Raw genomic sequence first — 19,147 nt, 5'->3', positions numbered from 1 at the left:
GTAAGTATGACTCAAATTCCCATCACGTGAGACCCAATAAATAGTGGTACCTACAAACTACGAAATGGTGTGAATGATAGCAAAGTACCTATATGTAATTTGGTTCTCATTTGATCAAAAAACTAATAATAATTATAACTTGCAGTCACTTGAATGCCCGGCTCCTGTGTGTAATGTAATAATAGGGAACTTTTTACCATTTTTACCCTATATATCTTACCTGTCGGTAATATACCCAATTACCTATATAGGGTACAGATGACATTATATTGGCCCAGACCTGCAGACACCTTAATTTTATTTTAGTTATAGAAAAGGCAAGGGACTGTTGTTTTAAAATGAATGAATGAATGACCCGGGCGAATGAAATAGACATCCGGCTGATTTGCAACCTGTTTGACGTGAGCAGTCAACTTAATTCTGTTGCGAATATAAAATTTTGGGTGGGTTGTTTTTTCTGCATGAAATTGACGTGTATTAGTATACAAGTCCTTAAATTTTATGACTATCGATTACCCGTCCCTTTCCTTTCACGTGGATAAAAAAAATAATAATGGTATAACTTAAAATAAACTTAAAAAAATGGTGTGTACTGGAATCGACACCACTGTGCACGTAAAACAAATTAATAAAATAAATAAAATTAATAAATATATTAAAATAAAATTATTATAATATATTCGGTATATTATAATAATTTTGCTCTCAGATACTTTATGATCGTTTTCTGATACATTATATTGAGGAACGACGGATCAGTTACAAAAACAACCTACGATAAAATAAATCATTAATAAGTATATGAAATCAAGACCGAAGTTCGTATTATTAGGTTCTAGTTAAAACACTACTTGTCGAAAGAAACAAGTGTATTGATTGATAAAATCAACCGTATAGAATATAAAGGTTGTCTAAATAAATAATGCTACCTGTTATTACTATTTATACCTAAACCAATGCAATCAAATGGTACATTTAGTTTACTCCATACGCCATACCATAGATTAAACTCTGTTCTGGACTGTTAAAAAAGTCACATCATAACAATACGTCTAAAAAGCAATATTGCTATTTGACACTTGTGTGCATTTCGCAATTACTTTTATATGCGCAAATGTCAAATTGCCCTTTTCATTTCTTTTGACGTGACTTATTGTAGATTTGCCGCAGATGGCATTAACTACTTGGCCGGACAAATGGGGAGCGCTGAAGGCTCTCACCCGGTACAATGTTTAAGACAACAGGCCTGAGAGTGCCCAGTTGGGCATGTCAAATTGCAATATTAATAATTAATAAGTACACATAATACCGGCAGTTGCAGCTGTTGCAGGTTCTTGTCATTTCTTCTTAGCCATAACACCATGCGGAATGACGTAAATGAAAAAATGTTACATTGACCTCCAACAAGTTTATCCATGATAATTACGTTGAATAAATGATTCTGATTTCTGATTTCCGGGTTCTTACTGCGTTAATCAGGGATATGAGAAGCACGATATTTAAACACTGTTGCAAGTGCCAAGATCACGGGACGACTGATCAAATTACTCTACAGTAGATAGATATACATCTACTTCCGATATCTATCGGAAGTCTAATATCCCTGATTAACGCGGTAAGAACCCGGTACACCTCCTAATTTTACTTTAAGTTAAACCTGTCATTTTCTTATCCGCCGAAAAGGAAAGGGACGAATGATTGACAGCTGTTAATTTTAGGAAGAATGAGTAAATGAATGAATAACGCGGGCGAATCAAAAAGGTATCTCGGTAGTATGCAAACCGTTTGACGTGTGCTGTCAACTTAATTCTGTCGGGTTATTAGTCAATGCAAATTTTTTATAGGGTTGTTTTTGATTTGTGCTTAAAATTGACGTGTGTTCCATAAATTTTGTGCTTGTCGATTACCCGTCCCTTTCCTTGTCGACGGATAAGAAAATTACACTAAAACTTAAAATAAAATTAGATGGTGTTTATAGGAATTAGCACCAATGTGTGTTTTAATTATGTCAATAACCGCGTAAACCTCAAACAATGTATAAATTGCATTAATGCTTTTTTAGATGAATTGTATCGTTGTGGCATAAAATGAAAGGAAAGCTAGACATCGTAAGCCGTAACTGGGGTTATAATACTTATAAATTCCTGCACATGGCCCTAAAAGTTTCTTTCTTTAAAACAGTCACGTTGTTACGTACAAAGCCAAATGGCTCCCATCATTACATGACACGGCTCCTGGTCCTTAAATGCGGTGTTTATGGAAATGCTCGTGTACTCGTTAACTTTCATGCTTTAAATGTATTATACGCTCCAAGCCGTTTTTAAAACAAGGGAATTGCTTCGTAAGTACCATCGGCAAAAAGCCGTGATGTAAACTGTAATGTTCATAAATTATTATTTTTAAATCGCAGGTACATAAAGTAGGTAGCTACGTAGGCTACGTAGGTAGGTAGGTAGGTAAAGTGTATTTGTATTGTATTGTACATTTAATAAGTTGCAGTGTAAGTGTTATATGACGGCCTCTGTGGTCCAGTGGTTGAGCACTGGGCTCACGATCCGGAGGTCCCGAATTCGATTCCCGGTGGGGACATCACAAATATCACTTTGTGATCCCCAGTTTGGTTAGGACATTACAAGCCGGTCACCTGATTGTCCAAAAGTAAGATGATCCGTGCTTCGGAAGGCACGTTAAGCCGTTGGTCCCGGTTACTACTTACTGATGTAAGTACTTAGTATATGGCGGCTCAAAAATAACCCTGACACCAGGGTTGACGGGGTTGGTAATCACCTCACAACCCACACGATAGAGTATTATTTAGTAGCGATAAGCTGATCTTTTCGGTTCAATCATATCATAACATAGCATCACACCTGTCCCCATGTGTGAGGCACTTTCCCGGCTACGTTTTCCCAAAAAACAGTTTGTTTGTTTGTATACTCTTTATTGCTTTAGAATACAAAGAAAATTGACATATAATTTATCGTTAGATAAAGCATAGGCGCCCAGCAGTGGGAGCGAGCTTATCCCTAATTGGGATTTCTTCCAGCTAACCTTAGACAGCCTGAAAGAAACTCAGTGGGCCGGTGTTATCACGCAATAAATGAGTTAATATCTATGAATAGCAAGTAAACTAAATGTAACAGTCGTACAGATTTAACGTGATAATTACCTATTTTCTCATTACTCGGGTAGATGATGATGGATTTGAGGAGCTCGGTGGCGCAGCGGTAAACGCGCTCGGTCTGCGATTGTTGAAGTTAAGCAACTTTCGCAAAGGCCGGTCATAGGATGGGTGACCACAAAAAAAAGTTTTCATCTCGAGCTCCTCCGTGCTTCGGAAGGCACGTTAAGCCGTTGGTCCCGGCTGCATTAGCATTAGCAGTCGTTAATAACCACCAATCCACACTGGGTCCGCGTTTAAAGCCCGATCTCACTATCCATCCATGGGGAAGGCCCGTGCCCCAGCAGTGAGGACGTTAATGGGCTGGTGATGATGATGATGATGCCAGAGGGAGACCTCCAAGCAGCATTAATTGATTGATAATTATTAAAAATATACAACATAACATAACATAAACAGCCTATATACGTCCCACTGCTGCGCACAGGCCTCCCCTCAATCAACCTGAGGGGGTATGGAGCATACTCCACCACGCTGCTCCAATGCGGGTTGCTGGAGGTGTTTTTTTTTACGGCTAATGGCTGGGATCAAACGGCTTAACGTGCCCTCCGAAGCACGGAATCATCTTACTTTTTCGAACAATCTTTCGAATATTGCTTCTATTTATTTTGATCAGAATGATAATGCGTGGAAGGTGTGTTCTGCCTGGGTGTAATTGTTATTACAAGGGTCACAATTTATACCCAAAAACAAAGATAAAAGATGCATTATGTCTATTATCCATGAAATAAGAAGGTTCGAAGGCAACTCTGTAAGAAAGAAAGAAAGAAAGAAAGAAAAACATTCATTTTAGAAACAAGTAGGTGGTACACACAATAGAAAAATGAACAAAATAATGAATTTAAACCTTATCTCTAAAAAGGGACGTCAGCTCAGCAAGATGTTGTGACACTCCTACATTGAGGGAGTGCCACAACGCTGATTTTCAGCTGAACCCCAAAAAATATTAAAAATAATAAGCTTAAAACTAAACAATCAAATCAAATTAACTGTGTTAATAATATGTATACATTTAACGGATTATAATGAATTTAAGTTCGAGGGTGAGTGTGTGTGTTTATTAAGTGAGAGTGTGTAAGGGTGCATGTGCGTATTAGTGAATAGAGAGTGAAACGTATGTCGTGTATGTACATGTGTCCGTATGTTAATGAGGATAATTACTGTAGGAAAATTGTGATTATATAAAATTATGAAATTAGTTAAAGTAACATAGGTATTGCGCATGAAGAGTAAGAGGTAAGATAACAATTTAAATTAAAACAATTTAAAAAAGACTGTACAGCGCCATCTATATTTTTTGGGGAACGTAGACTGGAAGAATGGATTCTGGTAGGGCTCTTGATTGGGGCAACCACCGTTCTACACGCCCTATTTATGGAGTAATGAAAATGGAGGCGATTACTCCACCGACAAGAGCGCAGCTCTTAAATAAAGAGAGAGAGAGACTGGAAGGTCCTACTTTGCAAAAAAAGCCTGAACGCTCCCGACGGCGCCGCATCTATGTGCATTAGGCTTTATTACAAACAGGTACTCGGGCTAATGTCGAGTTTATCCCATGCTGATTGTGAATTACATCCGCGAGGCCAGTCAGGAACAGTTAGGATAGTTATTTATACGATGCGATATGCTTCCGGGGCCCTAACTGTAATATCGGGCTATTTGTTGCTAGACTCTGAGGAATGGATATCCATAACTGGCGATAAGACACTTGCAAAGTGTGTATGTAATGCCGTGTATTCTTGTGATATGAATTGATGATTATATCATCATCATCTCCCAAGCACTATTCCTTTTTTCACAGGGTTCGCTTACTTAACCTGAAGATTTGATGTTACAATACTTATTACTTACCTATTTACAGATTTATTAATGTTCAAATGAAATCTATCTTCTTTATGCGACGTGTTCTTTACTTGAGTGGCATTTATTACCAGGCCTGTCCATCTGCGGGCTTAAATAATGTCTGTCACACGTCATGTCTGAGGATGATGAATAGTCTGCGTTTCAGTTTAGGATATTTTAACGAGTCGGCTGTCCCCCGAGGTTTGCAAAATGATAAGAAAACATTTCATAAAGCTTGAGTGATGTACAGGTACATTTTGTTATTGTAGACAGCTTCAATTTACTGGTGTTGGCTATAAGGACTATAGGTAGGTACAGTCATGAGCAATATGTACCCACTTTAGAACCCTGTCGCACTATCATATTTGGCATTTAATGAGACTTACGGTTTTATTTGTCAAAGAAGTTAATGTGACATGGTTTTAAAGTGTGTACATATTAGTACTGGTGACCGTACCGACTATTAGGTACTTGAGTGAGCCTAATAACATATTCTCACAACTATACCAGTTGGGGTAGTGAGGTACCTCCGTCGCATGATGAATTAAGGACCCTCGCCTCACCGAGCTTTCTGTTATACAAACTTGATAGGTGTACCTAATACTTAATGTTATATTATTTAAGTAGGTAGTTTGATATAGTTACAATGAGTATTATTTATTCAATTTGGATAAATTCGATGATTGCATTCTCAATTAGGAGGAATGCCGAACCTTACTGAACCTTGAAACTGATATTAAATCTTCATTTATCTAATTCAATTAAGAAAACACGTTGCGACATGAAAGCTCATAAAAGTTACCCATATAAGGTAAGGCCAACATACAGCCTACATACCCTGGCATGTTCCGTTAGAGTTACATAATGAAAACAGGGAACTTATGGCGAACAACCACGTAATAGATAGAGATGGGAAAACGTATTTAAAGTTTTTTATATGTTTCAAGTTATCCTGATTTTAAATTATCCTACTACAGAATTTTGAAATACTTAGGTAGTGAAAGAAGAAGATGGTATGTACTATTAAACAGAACGGCCAGTTCAGTACAATTAGTGATTATATTTCAATAAGATAACAGTTTACATTTAATGCGCGGTAAGAAATTAGATCTGTCAAAGTACGTAAGCTAGTATTGTACGTTCATTAGCTTAGCGATGTATCAGTCGATATTAAGTCGATCGATTCTTTTCTATCTAACAGTACCTACCTAAAGACCTTGATGAACTGGCCTAAATTACTAGTGAGAAAAATATCGGGAAAAAATTAACGGAGCAAGCAGCGTACCTACTAAGCTTCGTGACAGGGCCTTTTTTCTATCCCGATGATAATTGTTATTAGCATTAAAGAATAAATCTATGAATTTCCACAAAATTGTAAAGCTCGAAAACCGTTGCATCGTGGAAAACACATTCCATAATTTATCATCCAGGCATTCAAAGACTGCACTAGATAATGAGTGGGTAATAGCTCTCGCTACACTATGTTTATATCGCTGCCTCGCTTGTAATACTGGAAGAAAGGCCTTCCCAGCCCTAGTAACGGGAACTGATGATGAAGTCTGACAGGATTATGCAAAGTATTAGCAACGACTTCCTGCCTCAACCACCAGCGACCACAAGGTCGTGGTCCGTTAGACTGTTACTGTACATGATTACACCATTCTTGGTGACTAGGTGTTTCTATTACGTAAATGTATACATAGTGAAGGTAACTTGGAACTTGATCTGACTACTAACCTAAACAGACTGACGCGATCTTATGTTTGACATTGGCGACATTTTGTGATAGCATAAATTTCAAAATGGCGCTACGAATCGCAGTTCATTTGTGAGGGCGGGAAAACTTGAGTAAGTACAGGAGGAAATATTCATACTCAAAATTGAATCGATAACAGAAAATAGGTACATGCCTTTTTATATTATAGTTTTGCTAAGGTGAGCTATTTACAAGTTATAACTAACTTTTCTGAGTTAAGTAAGTAGGTTCTTTAATATCCTGATTTCCTTCTTTTTTAACCCCCGACGCAAAAACGACGGGGTGTGTAAATGTGTATGTGTCTGTCTGTGGCATCGTAGCTCCCAAACGGATGATCCAATTTTAATGCGGTTTTTTTTTGTTTGAAAGGTATATCAGTCGAGTGTTCTTAGCTATGTTTGGTGGAAATCGGTTCAGGTCTTCAAGGTCATCAAGTCGTTTGTTAAGTGTGATAGGAATGTTACACGCTCAGTTTGCTTGCAAGCATATGTGGGATATTATTTTTTGCTTTTTATAGGGTTTAGCATTTTTAACCTCTTGTAATAATAATTGAGTACTGTCTTTAGGTTAGGGTTTTTTTTTCTGTTATACATTTACAAACTCATTTACTGGCCATAAGTAGGTACTAGTCCACATTAAGTATAAACACGCGTTAATGACACATAGCAATCAAGTAATTTAGTTCATAATCCTAAATAACAGTCTTAAGCCTTAAGGAATGAGTAGTACTAAGTCTAATGGTAGTTTTTGTCGCAAGGAACCGGCTGTTGTTAGAAACAGTTACCAGGTTGCCATCACGCAGGCATGTCAACACCGTTGGTAGTTTCCTTTTGCTGCCTCGTTTTTGTCGACCAGTCCTTACAATGACTGACATTAGATTTATTTGAATTACGTGTAAATACCTTTGTCTAAACTAGCTTGAACACTTTAGTGGAACGAAGGTTGATGGTAACGCTGGCAGAGGAAGACCTGGAAGGCCGTACATTGACCAAATTGGATCTCCTTTGAACCGGCATGCGCGGTGAATGTGGAGGAAGCAAGAGAAGTGTATCAGGATTGAAATCGATGAAACAAATGGAATTCTATAGTCTCTACTTACCCCGGTGGGAAATAGGCATGAGTTTATGTATGTGTGTATGTATGTTTAGCTAAGGAGGTGACATGCAAAATGGATACAGTTCGTTTTGTTCTCTGGTAGAAATACCTTCATCATACTAAGACTTTAATCCACCACAGAACACAAACAGGACCAGCATTCTCAGGACCTCATTATCTACCAAGTGACAGCTAAAATCTTCTGGTGATAAGTCACTCCACCCCTATAAGCAAGCACGCGCAAGCAAGTGCAAGCGTGGATACTATACACTATGTGGTACTACTATGCACCTATTTATAGTTACGAACCAAAACTTAACTACGAATCAAAACTATCTACTTACTTAATTTTGCTCTGGTAAGAGTTATTTATTGATCGCTAGTCAAATAAGTGGCGTACTTTAACGACTATTTATTTATTTACAAAGGTACATACAGAATTACAGTGTAACCTAATGCGCTGTATGAAAACAATATACAGGGTGTTAGTGACATCGTAACGATGATTCAGACCATGATTCTGGGTTAATATCAAGTGGAATTTTCCGTCGCAAAATTCATGATTTTTTTTAGTTTTATAAATTACTTATTTTCAATTATATACTTTTGCGATGTAAATTCCATTTGATATTAACTCAGAATACTCAGCTGAATCGTCCTTTTCAGTATTCGTTACGATGTCTCTTACACCCCGTACAAGTACATACGGTAGCCATACAAGTAGTTATGGGTGTTAGTGACACCGTAAAGAAATTTGAGGGATGATTCAGACCATGATTCTGAGTTGATATCAAGTGGAATTTACTTACCTGTCAAAAAAATTATGAACATTTTTGTTTTTTTCTTAATTATTTTCCGATCCAAACTTTTGCGACGGAAAATTCCACTTGATATCAACTTAGAATCATGGCCTGAATCATCCCTCAAATTTTTCGTTACGATGTCACTAACACCCTGTATAAACTAACATACAAAATAAACAAAGAACAAATTTGAATGAAATAACCTATTTGTGAAAACAAGAATAACATTAAGTTAGTTATCTAAACAAGTTCTACTACTTCTTCTAAAGAATTAGATTTAAAACTCACGACCTATGGATGTATTCTCTGTTCTCTGTGGTGGTGATGTATGCAACGATGACGTTGCAGCTTTCGGCAGAAGGCTATGTCAGTGAAAGGGAAAACACACATTTTAGACGCGCTTTTTAAAAATAAAGCACTAGAAAGTAATCGGAATTTTATACTAGTGGAATAACGGTCCCATGGTGTAATGGTTAGCACTCTGGACTCTGAATCCAGCGATCCGAGTTCAAATCTCGGTGGGACCTGTCTTTTTAGTGATAGATTTTGATAATGGTGTTTTATTGCAATTTAACAGTGGTATCTGAAACACTGGTGTGAAAATGATAGGATCGAATGTGTAAGTTTGTTTGCTTCCATTTCGTAATTACTTAATTATCTTTTAACAGGACGTACCTTAGTTAATTATTTACATAAAATAATTTTACCTCCTTAATTAGGTAGATAAAATGGTGTTAAACTTCTGTTTACGATACAAAGTAGGAATAACTTTGACCGAGCCTTACCTCAAACTAAAAGCTTTAAAAACCTGTAGTCATGGTAACAAAGATGTAAACATAAATACAAATTGACACAGTCAAAATAAAGCGAAGTTGCTTTTGTGTGTCAAATCAGAATCAATAAATAAGAAATAAAATGCACATTAACAAGTTAAAAATTCTAATGATTGGACCTTCTAACGTAAGCAAAAATCATTTACCTATTACATTCGTCATTATCAATATTATATTACGTCATAAATCTTTATAATATTCGTGTTACCTACTCGTAAAGTGGTAAAAACCCAATATGTACCGTAAATTGATATTTTTTTTTATTTCAGAGTGGCAAATCTTCAATAGCAAACTTCATATCAGAGTCTATGAATATTGAAGAAGCTGGACCGCCAAGACCCACACAAGGTGTCAGGATAGTCGAGTTCGAATTGTCAAACTTAAATGTTAATGGAAAGCCTAATAACATTGACATAGAACTGTGGGACAGCAGTGGTGATCACAGGTACACACACCTACTTTTTAAAAATATTAATACCTCCATACTATACCATAGGTACCTACCTACGGAAATAGATAGAATAATAAATAGATATAGGTACCTACTTATATCTAAAAATATAAATTTCCCAAATAGGTAACAATAGCAGCATTAGCATGTTAAGAGAATTACAATAGTTGCATTAGCTATTAAATAGCTGTATAATTATGCAGGTGTTGTAATTCTATTAACATGCTATATACTGTTGTTGTGTTAAAAATTGATTTACTTACCCTTCTTGTTTTTAATTTTTCCCTTGATTACGGATGTAACGTAGGTATAAGGTTTCTATAAGGCAAGAAACCATTTTAACAGATTGTATCCTAACTGCATCGTTGGTGGATCAAATGCACTAGCGCCATCCGTGGCAAGACAACTAAACTACTAAGACTAGATGAATGGCAATGAACTCTGATATGAAGCGAAGCTAGATAGATGCTGTGGTACGGTATAACTCTAACCAGTTGGGAAACACCTACACATTTGTATACTACTGTTCATGCAATAAAAAGGAATTCACTGAATCTTTAATTCTAGAGTAAATATAGATTAGTAGATGGAATCAAATGTTAATTAAGACTTGCCTCAATGTACCTATTGTAATGTCTGCCTGATCATAATTTGTAATTGCAAATGTCTCTACGTGTTTGTCATGTAGGTACTTATTAGTATTTCTTGGTCACTTCACAACAAAAATATAGGTATTGGACCGAGGTACCTATTAAAAAGTTATCCCACTTACTATGGTTTACCTATTCCTATTCGATTTACAGATTGTTTTACAAATTTCTATCTACACACCTTTTTTAATGTCGCAACTACTAGAGGGCGCTGTAAAAATCGTTACATTTTGTTTTTTTTACTCAGTAAACCATGGTGCAGAAGTTGAGATTTCGATGTTCGACATTCTTCATCCAAGGGCTTACCTAATAAATTAAGGTTTCTCCGAGTAAACATGTTCACAGATTCGAGTCGTGCTGGCCGGCACTTCGCCTAGGCGTTCAAGGAGTCATTCTCGTGTGTTCACCCAACACCGCACTCGCAGCAACAAGGGAGCTAGAGCTACTGTACAACTATTTCGTATCGCAACCAAAACTGTCTGCTAAACAATGTGTCGTGTTCTTCAACTGCTCTGATGACCAAGACGATGTGGACACTCTCAACTTATGTAAGTGTTAATAAACCTATGTCTGTCTATAGACGAGATCTCTTATTGTGTCATCGTAAAGGATAAAATATCTTTCTTTTGCAGCCCCCACATTCTCCAAAGTGTCTCAGGTGGCTATCAACTTAAAGTCGGGAGGTAACCGTCTGAAAATTGATTTCTCGAATTATGTCTCCTCAATTTTGCAATCAATAAACAAGGAAAGTTGATTCAGTCGTCTTATTCACATTTTTTCGGCAATACTTACCACATCGAGGCTACAAAACATACGAATATACTGAAAAACATCCATTCATTAGACTGCTTTCCTGTAAACATTGTAAGTCATTCCATTTTGACACACCATAGACCTGAGCACATCTTATTTTGTTTGCTATCTAATAATGTAGGGTTTTATAAATCGCATGCTTACAGAATGTAAGTTCATATGAAGTGGAATATCAAAATCAAATCGAAAGATATATTGTAATATAAACATAGATTTATTTTAAAGTTGAATAGGCTCTTTCATAGTTACTACTTATTACAAATTAGCCAAATATATACTAAGTGTTAAAATACAACGAGTTGCAGGAAGATGACTTATATACATATCTATTATTGCTTTCATTCGTACTACTGAGTATTCGTGATACACTTTCACCAAATATGTTTATTCTTAATTATAACAATAACATCGATGACAGCTGAAACTAACAGAACGATATCAAAAATAAAACCATTTCAACCAAATCAATAACACAATCGCATCATAGGTAATCAGTTTTGTAAATCGCACAACAATCTCAATGACATACATTCACTCAGTCTCAAAATATTTGGCTCTTATGAGTACCTCATATTTCAATAATTTACAATTTTACTGACATTCGACTTACATGATAAATTCTATTATATGTAAAAATCTTATATTTACACTACGCTTTTGTACAGAAAAAAATCTTATATCTTTACCTACTTTATATATGTTTAAAGGAGCTGTTCCTACTCAAGGTTGTCATTAATATATCACCTTAATCACATAATGTATCATGTGGAAGGATTATTGTTACGTTAAAAATAATTATTGAACAACTATATTACTAAACTGCACCTACACAAAATTAATGCCTTTCATTTTTCCAATTGCCTCTATCGTTGAAATTTTTTCTGTCTCTATGCCCTCTCCCGGAACCTCCTCTATTCCACCGGTCGTTTCCTCGGCCGCGGTGTCCTCCGCGATTCGGGAACCTCTGCATGTTTTGCTCCCCGTCCATATAGTTAAAGTTATTGCCTGGATTAGGACCATTAAAACCCATATTTCCAAAATTATTAGGGCCAAAATTGTTAAAATTGTGTGGAATATTGGGTGCTATACCCAACAAACCCGGGGTAGGTCCACCTCTAGGATCCGGCATAGATTGGTTATAACCGTGCATATTGCCTACATTCATATTATTCATGCCCCCAACACTTGGTACTCCCATTGAAGGCATGTTCATCATATTCATATTATTCGCATCCATACCAAAAGGAGACTGACTATAACTAATTGGAGTTTTTAACAAAGCTTCTTTAGGTTTGGGCAAATACGAAAACTCGCCATTGTCGCCCAGTGAAACGCCTAAATTAGTAAAAATACTACATAATACGGTGTTAGATTGTATAGCCGTCAAGTCAAATTTTTTACCAGAAGATTTTTCCTGTAGATGTTGTTTGATCATCTGCATTACAGGCATCAAATGTTGATTTACACTAATCTTTTGAGTGGAACTTAACTCTTTAAACCAGTTCGAATTTTGTAAAATAGTTTGTATATCTAATGGGGGGGATTTCTGATCTAGGCTATCATTTTCTGTTTGTTTCCTTCGGGGATCCACTCGTGGTCCTGTAGACACGGGTTTTGATGGTTTTTCACTGTCACTGTTGGATTCATCCACAGAAAGCCTAAATACTTTCCTTAATCTTGGATCTAGGAGAGCTTGTGATTTGGCTGTACTATTTCTGATATCTGTGTAGTCCGGCCGTGGTATTTCTATCGGGAATAATTTATACGGAATTGGGGGGTGGCTATTTATAGACCCATTTATTTCTGAAGCTGGAGTATAATTAGGTATAGCTTTGAAAGGCAAACCTAAACGAAAATCAATATCACCACTTGTACTTTGCCGTAAGTCTGTATCTCCAAAAGCAGGAAATTCAGGTTTCCGTAAATCCACATCAGTTCGCCGACGCCCGTCTGTGGGTTCTCCTTCGATACATTCATAAATTGAAACTCGAGGTTTTTTATTGATTACCTTAGTACTGTCGCTAACTTTGTCTGGAGACCTTTTGGATCGAGGATCCCTTGATTTACGAGGGTCAGTCGGTTCAGATATAGTTTCAGACTTATTTTCATGCAAATTGTTTTTCATTGTATTTAATAGTTTTGTAACTTCTTCGCTAATGTCTATTTTAGACAGATCACCAAGCTTACTTAAGACGGAAGATGGTTCTATGATAGGAGGCACAGGTTGCTGCGGTGACATAGATGCTGGTCGCGGGGAAGAAACTGGCGACTTCCTTTTACTTCCTTTCTCTTCGTCGCTAGAATACCATTTTTCATCAATCAACAAATTGCTTTCTTCGTCATCATCTGTAGTTGAGCGACGGTGTCTTTTGTCGGGACTTTTGAATATTGGTTCAGGTTGAAGAAATCTGATATCCGTATCACATTCCTTTTTCACGGAATTATTATCATTAATGGGCACTGCTGTTTTCGGTTCATCGGAAAACGGAAGAACTCTGTGGTCAACATCTTTCGTTTCATTTGAAATAAGAGACTTCGTATCGTTATCAAAAGTCTCATTAGAAATGTCAATATTTTCCTTATCTTTGATTGCAAACTTTAGCGCATCTTTTGTGTACTGATCTATATCTATCATATCCCTGTTAGGATGCGAATCATGTTTAATAACTTTATTTGAGGAAGATTCTTCACTGATTGGAAGTGTCACCGACGGTTGAAAGCGCATGTCTATGTCCTGACCAGGCAGTTCGGACGATAATGCTGCATTACTGGACATGGTTACGGCAGGCGGCGGCACTCTTAAATCTAAATCTTTACTTCCTGTAGGAGTACTTATAAGTGGCTGTTGTTCATTGTTAGCGTTAATGAGACCTAATTTTTGTATGCTCATCGTATTCATTTGTATTTCAGTTATCTGCTTCAAAGATATTCCAATACTATTTAATTGTAATACAGTTAACTGGCCTAACTGATCTAATGTTTCGATTCCCATTTTAGTTAGATCCGAAATTTGTCGAGGTGTCAAAACTCCTGTTAGATTCTTGATACATAAGACGTTTGTGGAGATCGCGTTGCCACCTGATGATAAATTAGCATTAAAATTTTGATTAGAATTATCATTTTGCCATCGTGAATGCCTCACTTTTGGTGATACCTTAGGTTGTCTATCGTTGCCAAACTGATTAACCAAAGAATTTTCATTTTGTGGATTAGGTATATTTAGTTCAAAGAGAGATGGAATACCTTGGATATCTGAATTTTCAGAATATTGTTGCACCAATTTTGCCTGAGTAGTCTGTATCATTTTAAGAGCGCCCTCTCTATTCAACCTGGGAAAATCTCCTAAAATTTCTTTAGGGGCAGATTCTATATGTTTTAAAAGAATGTTCTTTAAATTTTCAGTCAATGGTTTACCGTGCGCAAACTTACAGTCATCTTTGTATATGCAAGGAAGACCAGTATGATAATATTTACATGGAAAATCTGCATGCATATACAGACACTTATCTCTTTTTGCGCAACAGTCCATTAAATAAAATTTACACAGCTCCATTTTACGAGGAGGCTGTGCATCATGAGAATAAATGCAATCATCACCTTTATGGCACTTTCCTTGCATGTAGTACAAACATACGCCATCAGGATCTTGCATAGGATGTGACCCTCCTCCTCTTCTCCACTCATTTTTATTGTTCTTGTTTCGATCACGCTGTTGTGGCCTGTGCCTCTGAGGACGATGATGTTGTTCACGATTACGAGAATCAGCACTACTATCAGAGGCGTACGAGTCTTTTTCATCTTCCGGATACATCTCTGAAGGAGAATGTCGTTGAACAGGAGATGCTCCCCTTATACACATCATTTCACTTTCATCCATTTCTTCTGAATACTCTTGCTTCTTACGTTTTTTACCTGGACCGTCTTTGCCGTCATATTTCTTTCTTTTCTTGTGTTTTCTTCGGTCATCAAAGCCATCGTCATGGTGAACATCTCCTTCATCAGATTTGTTCATAGCCTTTCTTATCGCTTTTTCTATGTTTCCGGCGAAATCGTCTTCATGAAGATTAGAATATTTTCGATTCTTCTTATTTTTATCTTTAAACTTTTGTTCACCTTTTGATTTAGACTTCTTTTTCTTACCTGACTTTGAATAATAGTGGTCTTGTTGCTGTTCTTGTGGTTTTTCTTCTGGAACAGTGATATCTTCTTTTTTGTTTTCATTCTGTGCTTCAACTGCATCTTCCCCGTCGCTTTCAATCTCTCCGTCTTCCAAATCATCTATGTTCGTTGCAGACTCTGCCATTGTGAAGGTTTCACTGGAATTGAGAAAAAATATAATTTTAATACTATTCATAAAATAACATAATTTGGAAAGATTTCAAAGAAAATTAAGATTAGGTAATATTAACTTATAACTCATACTGTTGTTCGTTCGTGTATTAGATTTCGAACATAACCTTTGAGGTCATTAGTGTTAGGGGTCTTTCTACAATGAAAGTATTACTCTATTATTCATCCGATATTACGGTAGTTACATAAGTATTCAAAGTTGTCAAGTAGGTATATTATGAAGGTACCTAATGGAGGAATGTTTTTTTATAACCAAAAAACCTCTGATCGAAGAATTCACTAATATCCTCAGAATAGGGACGTTATTCTGTACGATAAAGATGGCAAAAAAACAATGATGTGATATGTAATCACAAAAGTATATTGTTATAATTAAAAAGCGCGGCCTCGTGCTAAGTTTGATCAGCATACATTATAGGTATTTTAGATTTGTCAGGTCAGAACGTTACAGATTTGCTCAAAAAGCCCTTGTTCTTGAATGTATTAGTAATAAAGACAATTACGCCCAACAATTTAAAACATAAAAACCAATATAAAATGATGTCGTTGTTACGAAATTTGTTCCTGAATTTGTTCCTTTGTGTTTGAAGTACCTGATATGGAAAATTTCCGTTCAGAACAAATTTCGTAACAACGACATCATTTTATATTGGTTTTTATGTTTTAAATTGTTGGGCGTAATTGTCTTTGTTACTAATACATTCAAGAACAAGGGCTTTTTGGACCGAGAAGTCTCGGTCCCCCTTTTTTCACTTTCCTGATCAAACTGACATTGTGGATATAAATAATTATAATGTGTTATCATTATTAAAGTTAAATTATTAACTTTCCACGTAACTGAAAGTCTAGAACATGCAGTTAAATAAGGTGATACAAAGTGAGTGAGTACAGGTCCCGCGTTTAGTTAGGAATGCTGCGATCTGAATATTTGTGTAAACAGATTTTCTGGCTACACGGCTCGAAAACCAGTACTGCTATGTTGCCATGTTTTACATAATGATTATCGTGCATCATCCATGTTTCACAAAGCCTGCTTTATGCGTGCCTAAAATCTTTTTTTAAATATTGATAAACCTTTGTTAACTACGCATTGGCAGATTTGTTTTGTAAATGAAATGGAAACTTCAGTATTATAATAAATATCGACCCTTTGCAGATATTTCTGTATGACTAAACACATAAATATAACATATCGCACCTATAGATATAAAATGATCGCAACCCACCCTGTTACAAATGCGGCATTAGCAAGTCGCGTAAATAAAACAACGGATGTGGTTATACACAATACCCACATCCGCTACCAAAAAACATTACCTACTTAGGTTTGCCTAATGTACCTATTGTTTTTTTTTATTCGTGGCATTATCATTAGGTAATTAGGTAGTTACCTATCTATGGAAATTTTTAAGAATCACTTAATGATTTCTACTTATCCCCCGCCAAATACTTATCGATTTTCATGTCGCATGAAAATGTGACTAAATTGTATAAAACCAAGGTTGTTTATTTCCTTCGGGTGCAAGTATCTAATATCACTTGGATTAATCGTTTTAGAGCTCTCGTAAGAAAAGCAGATACGTCATGCTCATAGAACGCGAACTGGCAACGTCGCGATCGCCATTTTTGTAATATAACCCGACCAAATTAAGAGGGTGCGCACATGAACATGTATGTAACCTCATCGTGTGGAATTACACACACACTTACAAACATGTTAAAAACAGTACATAACCAAATAAATAGTGAATTTACAGGGATTATTAGCAATAAAATTATAAATTTAGACAAACACAGGGCTTGCTTTGACCAAAAATCATTAATACACTACAACTTTGTAAAATTACACACCGAAAGGCTTCACTTTTTTGATGACCCAGTTGGATCTTAAAGACATGAAATCCAAGCCCTATCTAGTAATAACTATAAAAAATAATTAAAATGTTAAAAAATAACCACGACTAAGAACGTTAATACAGAATCTTTTACGTAATGACATCGCAATTTAGCATTGCCTCATAATACTATACCTAATGTTCGTCGAAACAATAAGCATTGGGAATATATCTCCAAAATTCACAAAGAAAATTCTGCGCAGTTAGCAATTCAACATGTATGACAGAAATCAGTGCAGTAACTGTTTGTAGCCACCACTTTCAAGTAAATTAGTAGGAGCTCGGAAAGCAGGCAGTGGGTGGCCGTTCACATTTCACAATGTCTTGCTGTACGCTGCACTCTCGCTACGTTCTGATGACGTCAGCCTTCTAGAACGGCAAAATGTCTTTGTGTGTCCTTCCTCAGTTCGAGGTCACGAGCGTACAACGTCCACTCACACTAGCACAAGCGTTAAGTACGTAAAACAGGCGTATAGTACCCGTGATGACGTGACTCACACTATTAAACTAACTAACCACCTAATTCGGTCGGATTATGACAACAAATTCCTGAGCACTGAAAACGTATAAATGTGCAAAACGTAGTAGGTACAATATTATTATGTACAATAACAAAATCATACAGATTAATTAATATATCAAAATAAGAATAGCCGGTATACAAAAACTATTCAACAAACATAGAAGGGAAAAAATTAACAATTACTTTACCAGCACCAAGTCCCGGACAATTACAAGAAAAAACAAATCTCGTGTACCCACCTATAATACAAACTTACAATAAATAAAAATTACGGACATGCACAAATATCTCCCCATTCCTTTAAAAAATGTGAAAATAGAAATTGCACTGTTGCCAGCTCGTTAGCGCCATTTTGTTATGGCTTTTATAAAACCTTTATCGGAGACTTATCCGAGTATCGGTTATTCTTAGATTTTTGTTTGTAACGCGGAAACGCTTAAAAATATCGGCAGTGTAACAATGGATATTGCACGTGTAAAAATATGAAATATCCTTCTCATCAAGCACTTATGTAAAATGGGGTCACGCATTCATTATCGGCCTAGCAAGTAAATAATAGTAAGTGTTACCAATCTTACATTAATGAACGATTCACTATGTGCGACTACTATACGCCATGTAAAATGGAATTCTTTCATAGCATTGCTGCATAAAGACGTGATTATAAGAGACGCAATATTGATTTCGGACTCGGACGACGACTGCAGCGAAACAAAAATGACGATTAGTTCCACATTTCGACACTCACACTTCCGTGGCGCTGACGTCGATTTTGCCTGCCATCTATTGGAATCTTTATAACCTTTGATTATATTTCCTGTCATCAGATATACTTATTAATTTCATGTTTCTTTTATCCATACATAATAGTATTAAAATTCATAAATTATTATTTACGTCAATTAAAATCATAAATACACGAAACATACCCCTAAGACTTTCATAAATAAATTTA

At 36.2% G+C, this 19,147-nt stretch overlaps 2 protein-coding genes and 1 non-coding gene across 6 annotated transcripts; 2 read left to right on the top strand and 1 right to left on the bottom strand.

Moving 5' to 3' along the window:
• The first annotated feature begins 9,132 nt into the window (after window positions 1–9,132).
• Trnaq-cug (transfer RNA glutamine (anticodon CUG)) lies at window positions 9,133–9,204 on the top strand. The gene has a single exon. It is a non-coding gene; the product is annotated as a tRNA-Gln (tRNA).
• Window positions 9,205–9,528: 324 nt separating this feature from the next.
• On the top strand, window positions 9,529–11,365 carry LOC126372004 (intraflagellar transport protein 22 homolog). Its single transcript, XM_050017503.1, has 4 exons — window positions 9,529–9,637; window positions 9,780–9,955; window positions 10,957–11,159; window positions 11,244–11,365. Exons 1-4 carry the CDS (start codon window positions 9,593–9,595, stop codon window positions 11,363–11,365), a joined length of 546 nt encoding a protein of 181 aa, XP_049873460.1. The 5' UTR covers window positions 9,529–9,592.
• A 252-nt stretch (window positions 11,366–11,617) lies between these two features.
• LOC126371966 (protein suppressor of sable) lies at window positions 11,618–18,910 on the bottom strand. 4 transcript variants are annotated; one of them, XM_050017443.1, is made up of 3 exons: window positions 17,805–18,075; window positions 15,022–15,740; window positions 11,618–14,502 (listed from the first exon to the last, which is right to left on the bottom strand). In XM_050017443.1, the coding sequence occupies exons 1-3, from the start codon at window positions 17,828–17,830 to the stop codon at window positions 12,260–12,262; spliced, it is 2,988 nt and encodes a 995-aa protein (XP_049873400.1). In that variant the 5' UTR covers window positions 17,831–18,075; the 3' UTR covers window positions 11,618–12,259. The 4 variants fall into 4 exon arrangements, with proteins under 4 accessions (XP_049873400.1, XP_049873398.1, XP_049873397.1 ...); XM_050017441.1 differs by lacking the exon at window positions 17,805–18,075 and adding an exon at window positions 18,771–18,910 and having other exon boundaries at window positions 11,618–15,740; XM_050017440.1 differs by having other exon boundaries at window positions 11,618–15,740; window positions 17,805–18,079.
• Window positions 18,911–19,147: the final 237 nt, after the last annotated feature.

This window comes from Pectinophora gossypiella, chromosome 13 (assembly GCF_024362695.1).
Source record: "Pectinophora gossypiella chromosome 13, ilPecGoss1.1, whole genome shotgun sequence".
In the NCBI taxonomy this organism is placed as follows: domain Eukaryota; kingdom Metazoa; phylum Arthropoda; class Insecta; order Lepidoptera; family Gelechiidae; genus Pectinophora; species Pectinophora gossypiella.
This window is presented reverse-complemented; position numbering and strand designations above follow the sequence as displayed.